Genomic DNA, 20,600 nt, shown 5'->3' on the forward strand with positions numbered 1-20,600 from the left:
GGCAACCATGCACTTAGAATGCCTGCTCATCAGAAGCAGTTAGCGGTTCAGTCTCTTGCTCAAGGACACTTTGACACGAAGCTAGGAGGAGCGGGGGATCTAACCGGGAACATGCCACCTCCCAGACGGCCTCTGTCACCCTCCGCTAGTGGTGTCATTTATGCAGGCTAGATATTAATCTGTGTGTAAGGAGCAGTATAAATACTATTGACTTAAAAAAAACTTAAGTTAGCATAGTGTAATGCTATAAAAATCATATTACCACTAATATTTGCCGCAAGGCAATTTTAGATAGCAAATATGAGTCTAATTTGACTCTCCTCTCCTGTCACAGTATTGCTCAGAATGTGGACATATTATCATCTAATGATGATGAGCAACGTTATTTATATAGCAATTGCAACAACGCAAGTGAATTAATATAAGCTAAACACAAATCAAACACAAAGATAATGAGACTACAGAGAAATCTTGACTCTCTTACTATGCATGCAGTCCACATACTGTATGGTATGCAATTTGGCCTCCTTTTAGACATTAGATCAGTGGTTCTCAAAGTCCAGGGACCCTCAGGGTTCCTTGAGGGGGTCCAAATGGACTTTTACAGGGTCTGTAACTGAGAGCGTATAGCCTACAGATGGATAAATGGACCCGAAAGTGTTCAATTTGTACTTTCTCAGAGTTATGGGGTCCTTGAAATGAAAGAGAGAACCACTGCATTAGATACATTTTGACACCTGTCTACAAGCTCATAGCGCGGCACTTGGTGCCGCCCTATGAGCTTGTAGATCTGCTAATTTTGAATAGCCAAATAAATCTTAATGACTTAATGACACCCATTAAGACCGTTCCCGGTCTTAATGGGTTAATCTCCCTTTGCTAAGGTTTTCCCTCTTCTCTTGCTTTAAGACGGAACAGTCATACTTTGCCACGGTGAAACTGATCTACTCTGTTGGCTATGGAACCTCCCTGGTTTTTCTCTCCATTGCTGTGGTGATCCTGCTTCTGTTCAGGTATGAGTATACCATATACCATACCACCGGGGTCTTCAACAGGGGGTCCTTGACCCCTAGGGGGTCCTTAGAGTTACTACAGGGGGGGCACCAAATCTTTGTGTGATATGATTTTTATGTTTTACATTAACCACTTGAACCCTAGCATCCCTATTCTGAGGAGTAATGGCTTGGTGTAGAGGGAAAAAAGAGCAGACCAAGTAAAAAAGTTAATCAGAAATTAAATGTTATACAATATAGAGGGGGTCCCTGCTTCATCTCTCTCTCAGCTAGGGGGTCCTTAGCCTGAAAACGTTGAAGACCCCTGCCATACCATGTTCAATATTTATAAAACCAACAGACAGACTTTACCACTTTCAAGAAAATTCTGAAATATCAAAAATATCAGATCTAGAAGCTCACAACGCATCGCAGCTTGCAGATCGGCTATTTTTGCTACTTTTCTATGACACTGTAGTTTGACGAAGTAGGGCATTAATCAACGGAAAAAACTAAAAAGTTTAAATATGGATGTACAAGGTTTCTGCCCAGCAGCAACGATATCCTACTCAAATAGAATCTATTTTATTTGAGTACATCTATTTAATAGATGTACTGTTGTTTCACTTAAATATTACTCAAGCAGAAGTCAGAGTTTGTGCTGAAAACAACTCAATTAAATGACCAAAGTACGTACTGTAGCTCTTTTGATGAATGAAGTAAGTAGTTACTCATTGTGAAAGAGCCACCGTAACCATTTTAATATGAATACATCCTACCAACCAATCCCTCTCCAATTCAATGATGCTCTCCAAAGTGATGATAAGAAAGCCTTCTCAAAGATTGCCTTATGACGGTAAAGCGGTTCAAAGCAAACTTAAATTGAATATCCTTCTGTTTGTGCTGTTTGTGCTTTAGGCTAACGGCATAACTGTAGTGTAGACTACTCTGTAATTCTGCCTTTCCAAAAGTAGTTGAGAACATTGCCTCATTAAAACAACGTGCTTAAGGGGATTCCCAATATATATATATATATATATATATATATATATATATATATATATATATATATATATATATATATATATATATATATATATATATATATATATTTACCAGGACCCTACATGTATTTTTAGATCATCTGGACCACAAACATTAGGGGAGTATAAACATTATTGGAATTGGTCCATTTCTTTGCCTCTGGACATTCCGTTTCCCGATGGACAAGCTGTTAATGTCTTTTTGTGCCAAATAGGCTTATTCTTATCTGTCTGAACACATTATTCCAGTGGTCCCTGGGGTATCTCTTGCTCTCACGTCCCACAGGAGTTGAGTTGTGTTGTGTTGCTGGAAGTGGAGTGGGGGTTCTGAGCAATAGAGTTTGTTATTTAGTGTTTAGCCTATCTAGAAATATGGCCCAGGTTTAAAAAACTGAATTGTTGAAAGAAAAATTATTGATGTAGAGATTAAACACGTTTCTAACTCATGCAGAGAAACAGCACATACAATGTCTATGGCACATCTGACTTTCATAATAACTTCAAGTCAGGCTGTATTTTATTTTGCCATTCATTAATCAGTAGCCAAAGACGTGATGACGTCATTTATATGTCAAGGGATAATAGGATAAAATGTATATATTAGGATGCCAATTAAATATTATTAGTTATTTTTAATCAGATACTGCCTTATAGACCTTGATATCATATGAGCATTATTGTATGCCCTCTTTTCTTGTAGACATCTTTAGTCATCAGTACAATAATTCTAGTCTATTGGAAAACAAAGCCATTCCCAAAGGACAGATCCACAGATGCCAGACTCACTCATGGGCTCAGAGAATGGAACAATAAATGCTGTCAAAAAGCCATTTAAAACTCAAATCAGCAAGTTAACGTCAATATAGGAGACGGTTTTTCTTTTGAATATACAATATAGCAATCTAGGAATCCATAGTAAAAAAAAAACTGTGCCCTCTGCTGTTTATTTGACTCTGGGGGGACCTCCCAATAGAATGTGGATAACAGGATGTTGGCCGCTAGGTCCGCCCTCCACTTTGACTATGCTTGCACCTCTTGGTTCTCCAACATGCCAATGTCAAACGAATATCAGCTTCAGACCTCCCAATAAAATCGGATTCGACCTACATCTCGGCATGTAGCCCATGACCCATTTAATTTAATTTAAAATCTTGTCGCTGTCCTCTCACAACAGGGTAGAAGACAGGGTTAAGCAATTAAAATGGGATTGGTTTTCAAGATAGTCAAAGGGGCTCTGCCCTCAATGCCCTCAGTACCGTCATACCTGACTAACTACCTCACCAAAGTGAGTGACACCCACAGCCACAATATGAGGAGCGACAACAATGATCTGGTACCACCCACCTATAGAACAAACATGGGAAAATTCTCTTTATTTCTCCTGCTCTGCCACCAAAGTGTGGAATACCCTGACACTGAACAGGCCTGAAAATCCATCTTTCAGGAGACCAAAAGGGGAGATAAACTCACTTTTCCCATAGAAAGGTGATGGCATTCACTGCCGACAGTTTCTTTGTTTTTTTTCCTACTTTGTATTTTGGTTATATGCTATGTTGATGAATTGAATACTTAGGACCACAATGGAAACAAGTCCCCACGACTTTTTTGTGTTATCCTTTAAGCTCAAATGTCTGACTGTACCTCGTGCTGTTTACATTTCTGTCTAATAAAGTATTAAATCAATCAATCAATCAATCAATGAAATGCATTGAACAGTTTCCTCATAGGTCCAAAGGGGGCAGTACTGAGTATGACTACCTGTCACAGTCAGAGTAGGCCATGCTGTTGTTTGTTGTCTTAAAGATTACAAAAAAAGACAAGTCTGATCCCCCCTTTCAGCTCATCCAGTTGTATCCATTAGGCAATTTACCATTCGTCTCCATCAGGATAAAATGCCCCCTGCATTCACCTTCTCTGCTTGATTATACAACTACTGTATGGGTGGTCAGAAAGTTCACATATTGCAAAAGATGCTTTTTTGATTCAAAGGTGTTGTCCATTTTTTATTAATTGCATGTTTAACACTGATAGACCTCTTGTACTTTGACTTTGATCTATTTTGTGTTTCTGGTTTGGTTTGAACAGGAGGCTGCGCTGTGCCAGGAATTACATCCACATTCAACTCTTCATCACTTTCGTCTTGAAGTCTGTGGGGGTATTCATTAAGGATGCTACTCTGTTCTCCAACGAAGACATGGATCACTGCACCTTCTCCACTGTAAGCTGGAGGAAAAGCGGCATTTTGTTGGCTTTTGAAATTCCCCTTTCTTAAATGTTTTACTTACTCTTACTTACCACCACTGTCCATTTTTCATCTTTTTCATAAATGAATGCCCTACTTTGGTGTACAGTCTCACGTAAAAGTAGCACAAATATAGCCTACAAGCTCACCGACATGTCGGTGAGCTTGTAGATTTTCTATTTTCTCTATAAATTGACGACGTTTTTGAAAATATTTTTGGGCATGTGATTACAGGTGGACGCCTGTAATCACATTACAATAATTTATAATTATTTAACCAATGAAAAGTATTGACAAGAGCTTGTGACAAGATAATGACTGCATTGGATCTATTGGAACACAGGTTCTATTTCACAATTTTCTGGAAAGTAACAGTCTTGGACATACAAGGTTTCTGCCCGACAGTGACATTATGCACTCCACTGAAATCTTGTCGCTGTCCTCTCACACAATTACCCTTCATTTTCATTTTGCTGCATCACTGTCGCTGTCTCTCAGACAGCAATATTGATCGTTAATCTCTCCCTCGCTCTCTCTCTCTTGTCTGGCTGACTACCTTTTTATCTGTTCAACCATCTTTGATACTCTGTGTCTCTCTTCCCCCTTATCTCCTCTTTGTCCAGTTTGCCTGTAAGGCCTCTGTGGTCTTTTTACAGTACTTTGTGATGACAAATTTCTTCTGGCTCATGGTGGAGGCACTCTACCTCAATTCCCTGCTCCTCTCCTCCTTCTACCATAGCCGCCGCTGTCTGTGGGGCTTTGGCTTCCTGGGCTGGGGTGAGAATGTGGACTGGCTAGTTTCTCTGAATTCTCTCTGAGTCTGAAGTGTTTTGTTCAGGCACAATTATAGCCACAGGAGTATTTGGAACATAAGACCACTACTCTTGCAAAAAAAAACGAAAGGAAAGGAAAGGAAAGGAGAAATAAAACATGAATCTTGATGATGATGCTTGATGCTTTTGATGCTTTCATGATGCTTTTAGTAGCATTACTAATATTTTATTGTGGTCTCTGTTCAAAATGATTTTCACAGAGTAGGATGTAAAAGCACAAGGGACAGACAACCAACCATCTGCCAACATCTCCAGTTTATTATTTCCACATGTTCCACCAACTCTCACGGAGTGGATTAAACTATAATTACTTTACAAATTGGGTTTAACTTTGACAGCCCCATAGCTATTCATGAACTTCAAGAAATGTCTTCACCAATGTGTTTGTAAAGGTGTCTAGTAACACATCTCACAAAGACTGCAAATACATTTCCCCAGGGGAATCTGTGACAGCTGCTGAAAGTTGGGGTACTCTTAACCTTGTTTTGCACGAAAAACACTCCTTGGGCAAAGGACGGCCATAGCCACTTTTCCAGGTCATCACAAATAAAGTTGTAAATATTTTTTTTAAGGGTACCCCAACTTTTAGTGTTACTAGACACCTTTACAAACACATTGGTGAAGAAATTTCCCCCCCTAAAACATAATCATCAGGTATTATGGTTATACTAGGAGGAAGATTTTTTTCAAAAAAGTGTACAGAAAGTGTTAAAATTATGTTTTTATGTGGGCACGCCTCCAGTTAATTAAGTATACCTGGTTCTCACCTTAGCACCTCCTCCACCACCTTAGCACCACCCACCTGTTCTAGTCCCTCCTCCTCCTCATGCCCACACCTGTTGTGTTATGATAATGAGGGGGAGGGTATATTTTTACTGTCATTAAATGGCTGTTTTTCTATTGGCACGTTTGACCCTCAAGGTTTCAGCCTCCAGGAAGAAACTCAAAATAGTCAGATAAGACATAAAACACCATAAAAACACCACCAGGGGGCTTAATGAAATTCTATCAACCTCATAGACACGTGAAAAACAGAAAAGGTGCAAAACCATGGCACCACCCCTTTAATATCCCCTGACTTAACCCAGAAAGTGTCTGTTTTATTGGCCAAATATACAGTATCTGCACATACTGTATATGGAAGTTGACTCTGTGGGTTGCAACATACAGTAGTAATCACTGATGTTCAGGCAGTGGGCATGGTATTTATATTAATTATTCTCAAAGGGGCAAGTTGGCTTGTACTGTGTTCATTAGAAATTCTCTCCTTATCATCATCATCTCATGTTTAACTCATGTTTAATGTTTTGTCTATATAGGTGTACCTGTTGTCTTCATAGTGCTGTGGATGGCATTTAGGATGTACTTTGAGGACACTGAGTAAGTATTAATTTGCTATTAGTTACAGTTTTGTTTGCATGATGATACAGGCATATATGTACTTAAAGTGGACCTTTGCTTGTCTTTAACAACAGATTGAATTCTGTCAATGTATTGTGAGATAGACATCCAAGTCAGTCTCTAAACGCTTTGCTCAGCTTGAGACTTAAAACAATCTCCCAGCTTTAGGTTTAGGGTTTAGTAAAACTGGGTGGATAGAATTACAGAGCTTTTAAAAACTGAATTGCAGGACCAATCCAAAGTCTTTAGGGTGGTCCTTCATATTGGGGTAATGACGGGATTATTTTCCAAAACAGTGGGTGTAGGTTTGTTAGCAGCTTTGTTAGCAGCTGTTCAACAAATATATTTAGAAATCCCCAGATGTATCGGTAGGTGGAGATCTCTGATTGTCTCGTCTGGCAACGCGAGACTAATTGTGGGAGGAATATGTGAAAATCTGACATACTTTTCCCAGTGTGTTCTATGTAGAGAGAATTGCTGCTAGCCTACGTAAACCTAATCAAAACGTGCCGTTTTGCGTAGGTTGGCAGCGATAACAGAACTGAACTGACAAGCTTCTACAGTATGTATGAATGAAGTATCCATGTTGCTCTTCTTGCCTTCCTTTCCCCTCCCTTCTCATTACTTCCTGTCCTCTTCCCATACAGATGTTGGGACATCCATGAGGACTCACCCTATTGGTGGATCATCAAAGGACCAATCGTGGTCTCTATAGGGGTAGTCTCTACAGACAGACTCACACAGTTTTCAAATGCTTCTGTCATACATTCTGTGTGACACGCTGAAAAATATATTTTTACGGAAATGTCAGCTTCCATTTGCGCCTTTTAGGGGGGGTAATTACAGACTCTATTTACTGTAGCATTCGAAGATTGTTGAATAGTTGTCTGGCTTGTTGAGAGATGCTGATTTCATGAGATGCAACCAAATAGAAATCCAACAAAAAGGTGGACAACTTGTTCATAAATATATGACAGAAATATTTTGTGGATGTCGCAGTGTGAGTCACCAAAACCAAGGACGGGTGTTTTCGATGAATCTATCATGGTTAAAATTGAGTTTGAAGTTACGATGGGTTTGTATAGGAAAGGAGCGTGTCTGATAAAATGAATATCAAAATCTAATCTAAATACTGAATCAAGCAACTAAAAACTGTCTGGGGTGCTCACAAAAGCCTGAGTAGATGTTAAAATGACCCCAAGCATGTTTGAAAGTGAAATATCCCTTTAACTGCTACTGAAAGGCGCTTTTTGAGAAGTGTATGGTTTGAGAAGTTGATTTATTTGATTTGCACTACAGAATATATATACATATGCATAATATACTAGTTCTGTCAGGACAACTCATGAATGGATAAAGACAACTTACGAAGGATAAGATATTACGTGGAGGTGGAGCTGAGGCGGTCTAATGGTCGGCCAACCAATAACTGCACCGATTTCCCTGGCAGAACTTGCTCTGCGCATGACTGTGCCAAGCGTGACGCTCATTTTTTCCATGGAAAAGATGACAGTAGTTGTTGTGCCAACTTTTAGGTTCATTTGTATGTGTAACACCTGTGTCGAAAAGGTAATGTAAGACAGTTACCTAATTACAATGGAGGGTTAGAAGTTGGACTAGTTACTATAGGTTCGTCTACTGGAGCCAGAGGGGTAAATGATGAGACCAGATGCAAATCACTTTGAGTTGGCCGGCTCAATTTTATATTGAATGAAATAGGTAATATGAAGACAAACAAAACACTGTGCACAAACATACAGTAGGACAATAGGCAATGAATGAGGGAGGTATACCTTGGTATCAATGGATCTCTAAATCTTTAGGGTGCACCCAACTACTCTGACTGAATAACTGTATGCAACTTAGTTGCAGTATTGAACCAGTTCAGTTTCCAATATTTCACAATCAAATATACAATTAGGATTTGAATCCAAAATAATGCACTTCACATAAACAATAAACCAGGACAATAAATCAAAACACACATTCACTGACAATGACCCATACACCACTAAGTGGCTACAAAATAGTCCCAAGGACACAAGGTGTCTGACCCTTAGTGTGTGTGTGTGTGTGTGTGTGTGTGTGTATAAGTGTCCACTGTCAAGATCTGCACTGCTCCTTGCAGGGCAGAGAGTTGTGTGTGTGTGTGTGTGTGTTGGAGCTAATTGTCCAGTCCTGCACTGTTCCTCACAAGGCAGAGGGTGTGGTGAGTATGCGTGTGTCAATGTCCAGTTCTGCACTACTGGCAGGGCAGAAGAGTGTGTGTGGTTCTGTATGTGTGTATCACCGCTCAATACTGCACTGCTCCTTGCAGGGCAGTGTGTGTGTGACAATTTCCCTACCACACTGAGGTCAAGGCTACGGCTCTGGGTCTGTCCAAGGAGATATCTATCACGTTCTGGGTTCTTCCAATCTTCATGGGTTAGGTTAGCTCGCCATCCTTGGTGGACCAGAGTCGGGCTGAATCAGAACAAATGTATCCAAACAAAAAACCTGACCGATGGTGGTGTATTCCTTACACTCAAATTAGTAACAGCAGGGTCCAGCAAAATACCATGTGAGTGACACACTATAAATAAAAAATGAGTGACATTGAGAACACATTCTTTTGATTGAATGAAATTATAATACACTTGGTGCAAAACGTTTTTTAGCTGAACACAAAATAAACTTTAAATTGACTGTTCATTAAACAAACAGCCTAGTCACCAGCAGTGCTGGGACTACACATTGTGACTACACACTCTTAACACATGTTAGCCACCTAGCAGCTAATGCATCCAAACACTGTTTGTCACTCACCAAGGTTTGCAAATGAAATCAGCACCAGCACATCAGGGCTGTCTAGATGACTCAATGTTGCTTCTCACAACAAGGCAGATCAACAGTAGGCAATAAAGGGACATCATGCCTTGGGTCATGGTGAATTTCAGCAGAGGTTATACCAGGAGGCTGACTCGACTGGCGTGTTTCACATACTTGAGTGAATCCAGCAGGTTCAAACAACAAGGACATTGTTGGCAATAGGTCATCATCACTTTGAGAGAATACCTCATCTCCATCATCATTATTAACACAAGGATTCTGGCGTGTGCGTGGTCTTCTGACAGTCTTGGCTGGTACTGGTTGGTCAGGCTCAGTCACTGGCAGAAACCCACAGGCCAACAGGAGATCCCGATGCAGTGTACGAATTGGGCCATCTTTTGCTTCAGGCTTTACTGTATACACCGGGAGTTCCCCTGCTCGCTTCAGCACTATGTAGATGTCTGTTTCCCACTTGTCGGCTAGTTTATGTTTTCCTCGAAGGCGAACATTTTTCACTAGGACACGATCTCCGACATCCAAAGTAGACTCAGTGACCCTTTTGTCAAATCTACGTTTATTTCGTTCCGCTGACTTGGAAGCACTCTGGGTTGCAAGCTTATAGCTCTCCTCCAAGTGGCTTTTCAGATCCTGCACATACTTTGAATGTGATACAGGGGGTTTGTTGAGTGGTAAGTCGAATGCTAAATCTATAGGTAGCATTGGTTGTCGGCCAAACATGAGCTCATATGGCGTGAACCCAGTGACCTCATTCTTCGTACAATTATAGGCATGTACAAGTGGCTTGACGAAGTCACGCCAGTGCACTTTGTCTTCAACTTCAAGGGTACCTAACATTTGTAAAAGAGTTCTGTTGAAGCGTTCAACTGGATTACCCCTTGGGTGGTAGGGAGTAGTTCTACCCTTGCGGATACCAGCAACTGCACAAAGCTCTTTGATAGTTGTCGATTCAAAATCTCTTCCCTGGTCGCTATGGAGACGTTCCGGAAAACCATAGTGACTTATGAAATTGTCCCACAGACATTTGGCTACTGTACGCGCTGTTTGATTTGGGGTGGGGATTGCCACAGCATATTTAGTAAAATGATCTGTGATGACAAGTATGTCTTTTGTGTTGCTTCTGTCAGGCTCCAAAGAAAGGAAGTCCATGCAGACTAGTTCTAAGGGCCTGCTAGTCTTTATGGACACAAGAGGGGCAGCTTTCTCTGGAAGCGACTTTCTTCGCACACAGCGGTTGCATGTTTTGATCTTTTCTTCAACGGATACAGACATCTTAGGCCAATAAAACCTGGACCTTGCCAAGTCAAGGGTACGTTCGACACCCATGTGGCCCATATCGTCATGCAGACTTCTCAGTACAGCAACTCTCAACTCCTCTGGGAGCACTAGTTGATAAGTGATGTTTCCTTGGTCTTGCCTTCTCCTATACAGGATTCCATTCTTCAGCTCCAACTTATTCCATTCTCTTAGCAACAGGGCTACTTCAGGAAGTTCTTTCCTAAGAGTAGGAGGTGGTTTCTCTCCTGACACCATCTGGTTGAGAACATGTTTGATGATGGGATCTGCTTCCTGTTTGTCCTGCAGTTCTTGCTCTGAGAAGTGTGGAATGACAGGAAGACCTTGGTCATCTTCCAGCTGGAACGTGTCAGGTATGGAATCTGAATGAATGGCTAGAGACTCGACCAACGTAATCACAGGCTGAGAGGTGTCATGGTCATAGTCAGAGAAGTGTACAGTATGTCTTTGACAGATGGCTTGAATTACATCTTCACTAATTCCTTCTGAACTGTCGAACTCTGCCAAGTGATGGACTGCAAACTGACTTATTCTCTCGCGCTCTTTCTGTGAGGTGAGGTCATCGTTGAGAGCACCATGTGAGCGTCTTGACAGGGCATCAGCGTCAATGTTCTGCTTACCAGCTCGATACTGCAGCTTGAAGTTGTATGTGGACAGAGCTGACAGCCATCGGTAGCTGGTGGCATCAAGTTTGGCAGTCGTTAAGATATAGGTCAATGGGTTACTGTCTGTGACTGCGGTGAATTCTGCTCCATAAAGGTAGTCGCTAAATTTCTCAGTGACAGCCCATTTTAGGGCTAGAAATTCAATTTTATGAGCAGGATATCTTGCTTCACTTTGTGATAACCCTCTGCTTGCATAAGCGATTACTCTCTTACTTCCCTCCTGCTCTTGGTAAAGTGCAGCCCCCAAACCTGTGGTGCTCGCATCCGTGTGGAGGATGTAAGGTAGTTTAGGGTTAGCAAAACCCAAGACTGGGGCAGAAGTAAGCTTCTCAATGATTGTGTCAAAGGCTTGATGACAGGAGGGTGACCAACGACTCCCAAAAGGCTCCTTGGGGTTGTGATATGACTCACAGGTGTTCTTTTTCTTGCTGCCCTTACGGAGCGGGGGATAACCAGCTGTGAGGTTATTCAGTGGCTTGACTATTTGGGAGTAACCTTCGATGAATCTCCTATAATATCCCGAGAAGCCTAAGAATGAACGGAGATCTTTCAGGGTCTTTGGGATTGGCCAGGTGTTCAACGCTTGGAGCTTCTCAGGATCTGTCTCAACACCGTGCTCAGACACAATGTGACCTAAGTACCGCACTGATTTCTGAAAGAATTTGCACTTAGCTGGCGATAACTTGAGCCCATATTCTTTGAGACGATCCAAGACTCGTAACAGTCGGTGCTCATGTTCTTCAATGGTGTCTGAGAAAATGATTAGATCATCTATGAAGACAAGGACCTCTTTGAGATTCAAATCTCCCATGCATCGTTCCATAAGGCGCTGGAACGTGCTCGGTGCATTAGTGACACCTTGGGGCATTCTGTTGAACTCCCAGAAACCTAAAGGGCACACGAAAGCCGTCTTCTGTTTATCCGCCTCCTCCATCTCAATTTGGTAGTAGCCTGATTTAAGGTCAAGGACCGAGAACCACTTGGAACCAGTTAAGACAGAGAAGCTTTCTTCCAGATTTGGGAGTGCATATGCATCCTTAATAGTTTGGGAGTTAAGCTTCCTGTAGTCGATGCAGAGACGTACAGAATTATCTCGTTTGCGAACGACCACTATAGGAGATGAGAAAGGGCTCTCAGACTCACGAATAATGCCAGATTCCAACAGCTCTTGTAGATGCTTGCGGACTGCGTCAATATCAAGAGGATGAATAGGCCTCGCCCGTTGCTTGAAGGTAGTTGCATCACTAAGATTGATGTGGTGTTTGACTTTACCGGTGTGACCGAAGTCAAGATCGTGGTGTGCAAACACTTCCTGCCTGGCGAGGAGGCTTTGTTTTATTCGCTCTTTCCATTCCGCCGATAGAGGAGAGTTGCCGAAGTCGAAGCTGAGCTTTGAGGATGGCGGTGACTCTTGTGAAGTAGAAGTGTCATCAGCAGAGGTAACACGGCACTCTTTCAGAATCACCTGCTGAACAGCATTGACCTCAGCCAACACCGTCTTCGGTGGTATGGTTATGTCATGGTGGGTCTCGTTTCTCAATACAATTGGCAACTTGCCAGATTGTTTGGAGGGTAATGATATTAAAGAACTGGCTACTAGCAAACCACCAGGTAAGGAAGTCGGTGAGGGCTCGATGACAGCCCATTTTTCAGTGAGTGGACCACTCACATAGGCCAGTCCTTCAAGGACTACTGCGTGGCCTGCTGGAATGACTTCGGGTGTTTTGCTTGCCAGTTTCACCCATCCAAGGTTACCATCAGTGGCTCTTCTCTGTCTGAGCTCCAGGGTTTTCAACACTGCCTGATAGCCATAGGGTATCGGCTGATACTTGTCGGGGCCCTCTTCAGCATATTCTGAGTAAAGGACATCCATTGTATTGGTGCCGATCAGGACTTGTTCCTGAGCGTTAGCACGCAGATCTGGAACTATTAATGCTAATGTTGGCACTTCGATGTCAGTACCCAAGAACTCTTTGGGAAAGGATATGCTCATCTTGACGTACCCAAAGTAAGGAACTTCTTGGCCATTGGCCCCTTCAACTTGCAGTAAGTCTTCAATAGGATGAATGGTGAGACTGTTCAAGTGAGCATCATAAAATGAACGAGGGATGGTGGTGACCTGAGAACCAGTGTCTAGGAGGCAATTGACTTCCTCCCCTGCAATAGACACTAGAGCTGTACACTTGGCTCCCACCAAGCCTTTTGGCAGTTGCCCTTTTGATTGTTTGGCATTGGCTTGCTTACTTGAGACACGTTTGGTAATAGTGGGACATTGCTGTTCCTCAGTTCCAGTTCGCCCCGCAACAGGAACCTCTAATCGTTTAACTGTTCGCCGTCAGTGGAAGGGTTTTGAGTTTCCCACTGGAGCTGTTTCTCTCTCAGTGTTCTTTTCTTTGTTGCAACCAGTGTGGGATTTGCTTCGTTAGTGCAGGAGGGCTTTATATGTCCGTCTTCACCACACTGGAAGCAGTACCATGGGCGAGGTTTTCCGACAGGCCTGTTGGCAGGGTTAGACTGCTTCACGCTGGTCTGTTTGACATGTTTCACTTCGGGTTCAGCAGCAACGTCTTTGGGGCGTGCTGCCTTGCTTTTTGGTTGGGTCTGTGTCTTAAGACTAGCAAGCTGGGTTTTGAGCTCAGCAATCTCTTTCTTGAGCTTGTCTGTTTCAGGTGTGGCCTTGGGTTCAGGGCATACACTCTGGAGATGAGACATAATTCGTTGCTTGGCAACAGGGGGGTTCTGTTTGGTAGCACCAAAATGCTGCTTCATTCTTGAGACCTTGGCGGCCTGTTTTTCTTCCTCTGTCCTGAGAAGGAGCAGAAGTTCTGCGAAGGAAGGTGGATCCTTTTTGCGCTCAAGCTGAAGGTCAGTAATGAGGGTATTTTCCCAACAGCCACGGCAAAACTGCTTCAATAACTGTCTGTTAAACTCAGCTGGTGGTACTCCTCCTCTTCTCATAGCTGCACTTAACACCATTTGCAGTCTTTGAAGGTAGGTGGATGGTTTTTCACCAGCAGGATTATCTTGCATTGTAGCCATGAACTTTGCGAACAGCTCATCTCCGTCCTCCACTGTACCATAAGCTGAGTCAAGGAGTTCCACATAAACTGAGGGTGACGCTTGGAGGCTTAGGTGCTTAATGATATCAGCAGCGGGAGAAAGAAGACTGTCAAGAATTTTCCTTGTTCGGTTCAGATCTGAAATGGCTGGGTCTTTCAAGATGAGATCCACGTTGTTACGCCACGTGTCGTAGTCCACTTCATTATTTGGACGTGGACATTTTCCGGAGAATATTCTCAGGCGTACTGGGGCATAAAAGTGTGAAGCCTCTTCGGTTTTCACAATGTGCTCCACCACCACTTTTTGCACAGCTGGTGGATTGAAGTCACTTTCTGTCAATGGGGGGTATCTGTTCATTGTGGGGGGGACAGGTGTGTAAACATCGGTCAGGTTTTTGAATTCAGTGGGAAGGTTAGTCAAATTGTCTGAGGGAAATTGCGATGACTGGGTCAGGGGACTGGGGGAGGGATTGTGGGTGTCAGCAGGGTTTGTCATAGTCACTTGAACACCAGACGTTTGAATTGGATTTTGTATTTCTCCATTTGCATCTGCAGTATTGACTGCTGAAGTGGAGGGAGGTGACTGGAGCTTCAATAGCTCTCCCTGAAGCAAATCTTGTAAGGACATTCCACTCAACTTTGCAATGTTTTGCAATTCCACCAGATAGCACTGGGTGGCGCTGTTACTGGCAGTTGGGGTGTATACAATGCCAAGGGCTCTCACCTGAAAGGTGACATCAGCTTGGGAGGGGCTCTTGTAGTTGAGTGGCAACTCAGGTCTCAGTGACTCCAGTGCAGCACCATGAGTGAATTCAACGATTGTATTTTGGTGAAATTCAGAGTTGGGGCTGTCTATTTTTAGGATTCTATTTATTGACCCATAGGTCTGCAGGTGTTTCTCAACCTCAATATCTACTTCTGTTTGTGTAAGGCCACTTATTATGACTGCATTGGGAATTTTGATTGACTCGCTCATAACAATTTCCATTTTTGCGTTTAGTTTTTTTTCTTTTTTCAGAAATTAATTTTTCAAAATGTGATTGGTGATCATTAAATACCCACTCAGCTCCTGGCTAGCTCGCCATGAAATAGCTTATGTAACACCTGTGTCGAAAAGGTAATGTAAGACAGTTACCTAATTACAATGGAGGGTTAGAAGTTGGACTAGTTACTATAGGTTCGTCTACTGGAGCCAGAGGGGTAAATGATGAGACCAGATGCAAATCACTTTGAGTTGGCCGGCTCAATTTTATATTGAATGAAATAGGTAATATGAAGACAAACAAAACACTGTGCACAAACATACAGTAGGACAATAGGCAATGAATGAGGGAGGTATACCTTGGTATCAATGGATCTCTAAATCTTTAGGGTGCACCCAACTACTCTGACTGAATAACTGTATGCAACTTAGTTGCAGTATTGAACCAGTTCAGTTTCCAATATTTCACAATCAAATATACAATTAGGATTTGAATCCAAAATAATGCACTTCACATAAACAATAAACCAGGACAATAAATCAAAACACACATTCACTGTGACCCATACACCACTAAGTGGCTACAAAATAGTCCCAAGGACACAAGGTGTCTGACCCTTAGTGTGTGTGTGTGTGTGTGTGTGTGTGTATAAGTGTCCACTGTCAAGATCTGCACTGCTCCTTGCAGGGCAGAGAGTTGTGTGTGTGTGTGTGTGTTGGAGCTAATTGTCCAGTCCTGCACTGTTCCTCACAAGGCAGAGGGTGTGGTGAGTATGCGTGTGTCAATGTCCAGTTCTGCACTACTGGCAGGGCAGAAGAGTGTGTGTGGTTCTGTATGTGTGTATCACCGCTCAATACTGCACTGCTCCTTGCAGGGCAGTGTGTGTGTGACAATTTCCCTACCACACTGAGGTCAAGGCTACGGCTCTGGGTCTGTCCAAGGAGATATCTATCACGTTCTGGGTTCTTCCAATCTTCATGGGTTAGGTTAGCTCGCCATCCTTGGTGGACCAGAGTCGGGCTGAATCAGAACAAATGTATCCAAACAAAAAACCTGACCGATGGTGGTGTATTCCTTACACTCAAATTAGTAACAGCAGGGTCCAGCAAAATACCATGTGAGTGACACACTATAAATAAAAAATGAGTGACATTGAGAACACATTCTTTTGATTGAATGAAATTATAATACACTTGGTGCAAAACGTTTTTTAGCTGAACACAAAATAAACTTTAAATTGACTGTTCATTAAACAAACAGCCTAGTCACCAGCAGTGCTGGGACTACACATTGTGACTACACACTCTTAACACATGTTAGCCACCTAGCAGCTAATGCATCCAAACACTGTTTGTCACTCACCAAGGTTTGCAAATGAAATCAGCACCAGCACATCAGGGCTGTCTAGATGACTCAATGTTGCTTCTCACAACAAGCTTAAGTCATTAATGTTGTGTTCTGGTGTACACAACTGAGATTATTCTATATTTTCTTAAACTTAATCTTTTTCTGGTGCAAGAGACAAGGAGACTGTTCCCAAGCAAATGTTTGCTGAAGTGGCTCCTCTCTGCTCTCACTCTGATTAGCTGGAATTCGTTCCACCTGCTGTCCCTGCACACACAGGCAACAGGCCCTTGTTCAGACAGGGCGTTGTCTCTCATCTAATTGGACCACAGCTTAATGTCAATCAAGCTGATATAATGAACTGATCTGAGGGGTTTTCAGTACATCTTTTATGGTAGTGAGGGAATATTACTGAATGAATTGTCACTTGATGACTTTTTAACAGCTATTTATTTATTCATTGTAAAGGGTGATTCTGTCTATTTTAACCCATTTCTAGACCTGGGTTACATATGCATTGAGACCCGCAATTCCAAAACGTACTTTGCTCCAGTCCAAGTCCATTACACACTCGGCTGTGCTTTTTGTTCTAACTTTCAGCCTAGCAAAGTAGTAATAATGTATTTCTTATGGCACTTTTTAAGTCTTTGAAGCCTAATTTATGCTTCGGCGAAAAGATGTTGTGACATACTAAACTATCCTTAACCACTCAAGCCATATTTTAATGCTTTCAGAGATTTTCTAAAATACTACAACCTAAAAAATATATATAAAAACATTATTACATTTTTGAAATGTATTTTGAATACGCCTGACAAAACATGCCTAGGGATGTTAGGTTGAAAGTGGTTAAGTCTGTATAGAAAAAGCTCAACATTTACTTTCTATTCTTCTTTTACTCTTCTTTATTCCATATTGTTGTTGTCAGGTGGACACCTTATGGATAAAAAAAATTGTGTTCCAACTGATCTAATGTAGTTATTATTTAGTCACAAGCTCTTGTTATACTGTGTAGATTGCTATTTTCGTTACTTTTGCACGTCACTTTTAAAAACATTAAAAGTTGAAATATAGATATACAAGGTTTCTGCCCGACAACAATGTCTTGTCTATCAACAGGTCAATTTCATGCTCTTCATGAACATCATTAGGATTCTCATTCAGAAGCTCAACCCCCGTCTCATCCAATTCAATAACTCCGATCAGTACAGGTAATCAATTCCCAACGTGGTTCTCAAAGATTGTCATGTCAAAGATGCCCAAATTATTTATACAATATGTTGTGCTACTGCTAGGGACCCCCATAGAAGATTTGTGTTGTTAAAACGTTTAAATATTATTCCACATTCCCCCCCCCCCCCCTGAATTATTTTGAAAATAGCAGATCTACCACTACTAATTTTGCTGGGGACCCCCTGGAACCCACTTTGAGAACCACTGGTTTACTGTCATTTTGGATGTGAGTGGGCTGCAACAATGAGTTAATATCTAGAATGGAGTTAAAAAAGGAGGTGAAAAATATGTAAACTATATTTTAGTGTACATGGTGAGGAAAAATTATACCTGAATACTAAAGTAATAGACTTAAATGTGTTTCAGCACTCTTTTTTTGAGGACTTTTTACTTAAATAATGCTTTCTAAAGATTATGCTCACTTGGTTGACTACATCAGAGTAGTTTCATGATCACAGATTACCTCAGTCCGACACTACATTACTGCGGGCTAACTACTTACACTAGCCCACAGACCCCCATTTTATATCATGTCAATTTAACTCTGAGAGTTACATTTGGTTCCTACAGTATATCGAACATTTAGCTGGGAACCTCCTGGAACCCCCTCAACGACCCCTGGGGGTCCCCGGACCCCATGTTGAGAACACACAGATTGATTGCCTTCTGGGCTACAGTGGGTATAAGTAGTTTTTTTCAGCATGCATGGAACCAATGATTAGTCAGTCTGACCACCTCCACAGCACTTCACATCTTAAGGAGCTTATGACAGGAATCCTTTATTGGAACAGACTCGCCTAATTGACTCTGTGCCCAGCAACCACATGCATAATTCACAGCTTATTAAAGACGTGCCAAATAAGTTAACTCGAGTGGATGTGTCAATTAATTCCATTTGTGTCAATTAATTCCAATTCTTGGATTAGAACCTCTATTACTTAAAAAGACATTTCACCTGTACGCACGCACCTACTCGCACGCACACACGCACACATGCACACACACACACGCAGAGCCTGAAGCCGCTTCAAGTGTTCCTCTCACGGAGAAATCTACACTAGATTTTACAGAATAATGAATGCACACAAGCATCCATTAGATTGAGACGGTGATTAATGTATGGAAATATGTTACGCAACAACAACGCACTAATGAGATGTAAACACTGTTGTTCCTTATTCTCTCTCTCGCTTTCCCTTTCTCCCTCCCTCACTTCCCCCTCTCTGCCTCTCTCTGTCAGTGGTGGGAGAAGTACTCAGATGTTTTACTTAAAGGGATAGTTCACCCAAACAATGACTTATTTTCTATCAATGGACCCTTCGCTAAGCCCCACCCACTCCACTCTGTGACTGGTGGTGCGAAGTTAGTCACACCCAGGCCTGGCAGCGCCTGGCAAACTTTGCTTCTCACCCATTGACTTGCATGTTAAATGATGGCTTTTCATTTTAAAAATAATCGATCATTTCAGGAGCAAGAGCTTCAAAATCTCTTCTAAATCTAGTCAACAAGGCCTGCAGTAGGCTATGCACTGGACAAATGTGCATGACATTATTTCAATAAACTAAAAACATGGGAAATGTTAGAGGGAGTAATAGCCATGGATACACGACGGTCGACTGTCACGACCGTCATGGATGAACTTCAACCTGGTGTTAGCACTTTCTCCATTTATGGCCCGTACATCTACATAAACGTTCATATTTCAAATATAAAGTGCTTATCCCATGGACACGGATGTTACATTTATGTATGGGCTCTCAGAAGTACCCGTATCATCCGTATTGTTCAATAAAAAGCATTTTAATCTGATCGTGGCCATTTTCTCCATGCGCTTTCAACTAGCGACCCTATCGGTTTGTAGGTGTTTGCACTCTGATACATTATGAGAAAATGGCCACTGATCGGATTAAAATGCTTTTTATTGAACAATACAGAATATACGGGTACTTTTGAGAGTCCCGTGCATAATTTCAACATCCGTGGCCATGGGGTAAGCACTTTATATTTGAAATCTGAACGTTTACAGTATATAGATGTACGGACCGTAAATGGAGAAAGTGCAAACACCAGGTTAAAGTTGATCCATGACTGTAACAGGAGTTTTCATGTACCGCAGAGTAAGACTGCAGTAGCAGTTAATAAATAGACGAACAAATGAATTAATATACTTTAACGTGCGGAATCCGAAGCAGGCAGCGCTGTGATTCTGAATTTTGTTACGATTACAGTGATTAGTAGCCTATTATTGACACCACCTGGGCGAGTGAGTCGTATCGTGTAACTTTCCTGAAGAAGCTGTGTATGTGTTCAACAACACAGCCATTCAGCCTTGCAGTTTAAGTGCAGATTTAAGCTTGGGAAAAGCAGCCTCAAACGGGTTTGGGTACGTGGTTCATAGTCACCATTGCGTTATCGTGGTATTCCTATTCTTGCTATTATGTTGCAAATGATTGTGTGTGTGCGGGCGAAATAACATTGACAGCTATGGCAGGTGACGAAAGTTTGCCAGACCTATGCCAGGCTAACAACGGTTGCTAAGGTGGCATTGGACAATCGCTTTTGGGGTGGGGTTTAGCGAAGGGTCCATTACACACCCCATGAAGCCTTGAATTCATGGAAATTTTCATTTTTCTTTTGCATTTCTAAGCCAATAATTTGATGACCGGCAGAGTCTCCAGTAGGA

At 42.0% G+C, this 20,600-nt stretch overlaps 1 protein-coding gene across 1 annotated transcript in view; it reads left to right on the forward strand.

The window, feature by feature from the left end:
- Positions 1-20,600, forward strand: part of ghrhrl (growth hormone releasing hormone receptor, like) — a 41,239-nt gene that overhangs the window by 15,823 nt on the left and 4,816 nt on the right. Inside the window, exons 5-10 of the mRNA XM_080431165.1 lie at positions 910-1,013; positions 4,121-4,253; positions 4,901-5,054; positions 6,430-6,490; positions 7,159-7,228; positions 17,804-17,895. Of these exons, the coding sequence (XP_080287291.1) occupies positions 910-1,013; positions 4,121-4,253; positions 4,901-5,054; positions 6,430-6,490; positions 7,159-7,228; positions 17,804-17,895 (614 nt within the window). The remainder of the gene's footprint in view (positions 1-909; positions 1,014-4,120; positions 4,254-4,900; positions 5,055-6,429; positions 6,491-7,158; positions 7,229-17,803; positions 17,896-20,600) is intronic.

This window comes from Gymnoscopelus braueri (assembly GCF_963280865.1).
Source record: "Gymnoscopelus braueri genome assembly, chromosome: 6".
NCBI classification, from domain to species: Eukaryota; Metazoa; Chordata; class Actinopteri; order Myctophiformes; family Myctophidae; genus Gymnoscopelus; species Gymnoscopelus braueri.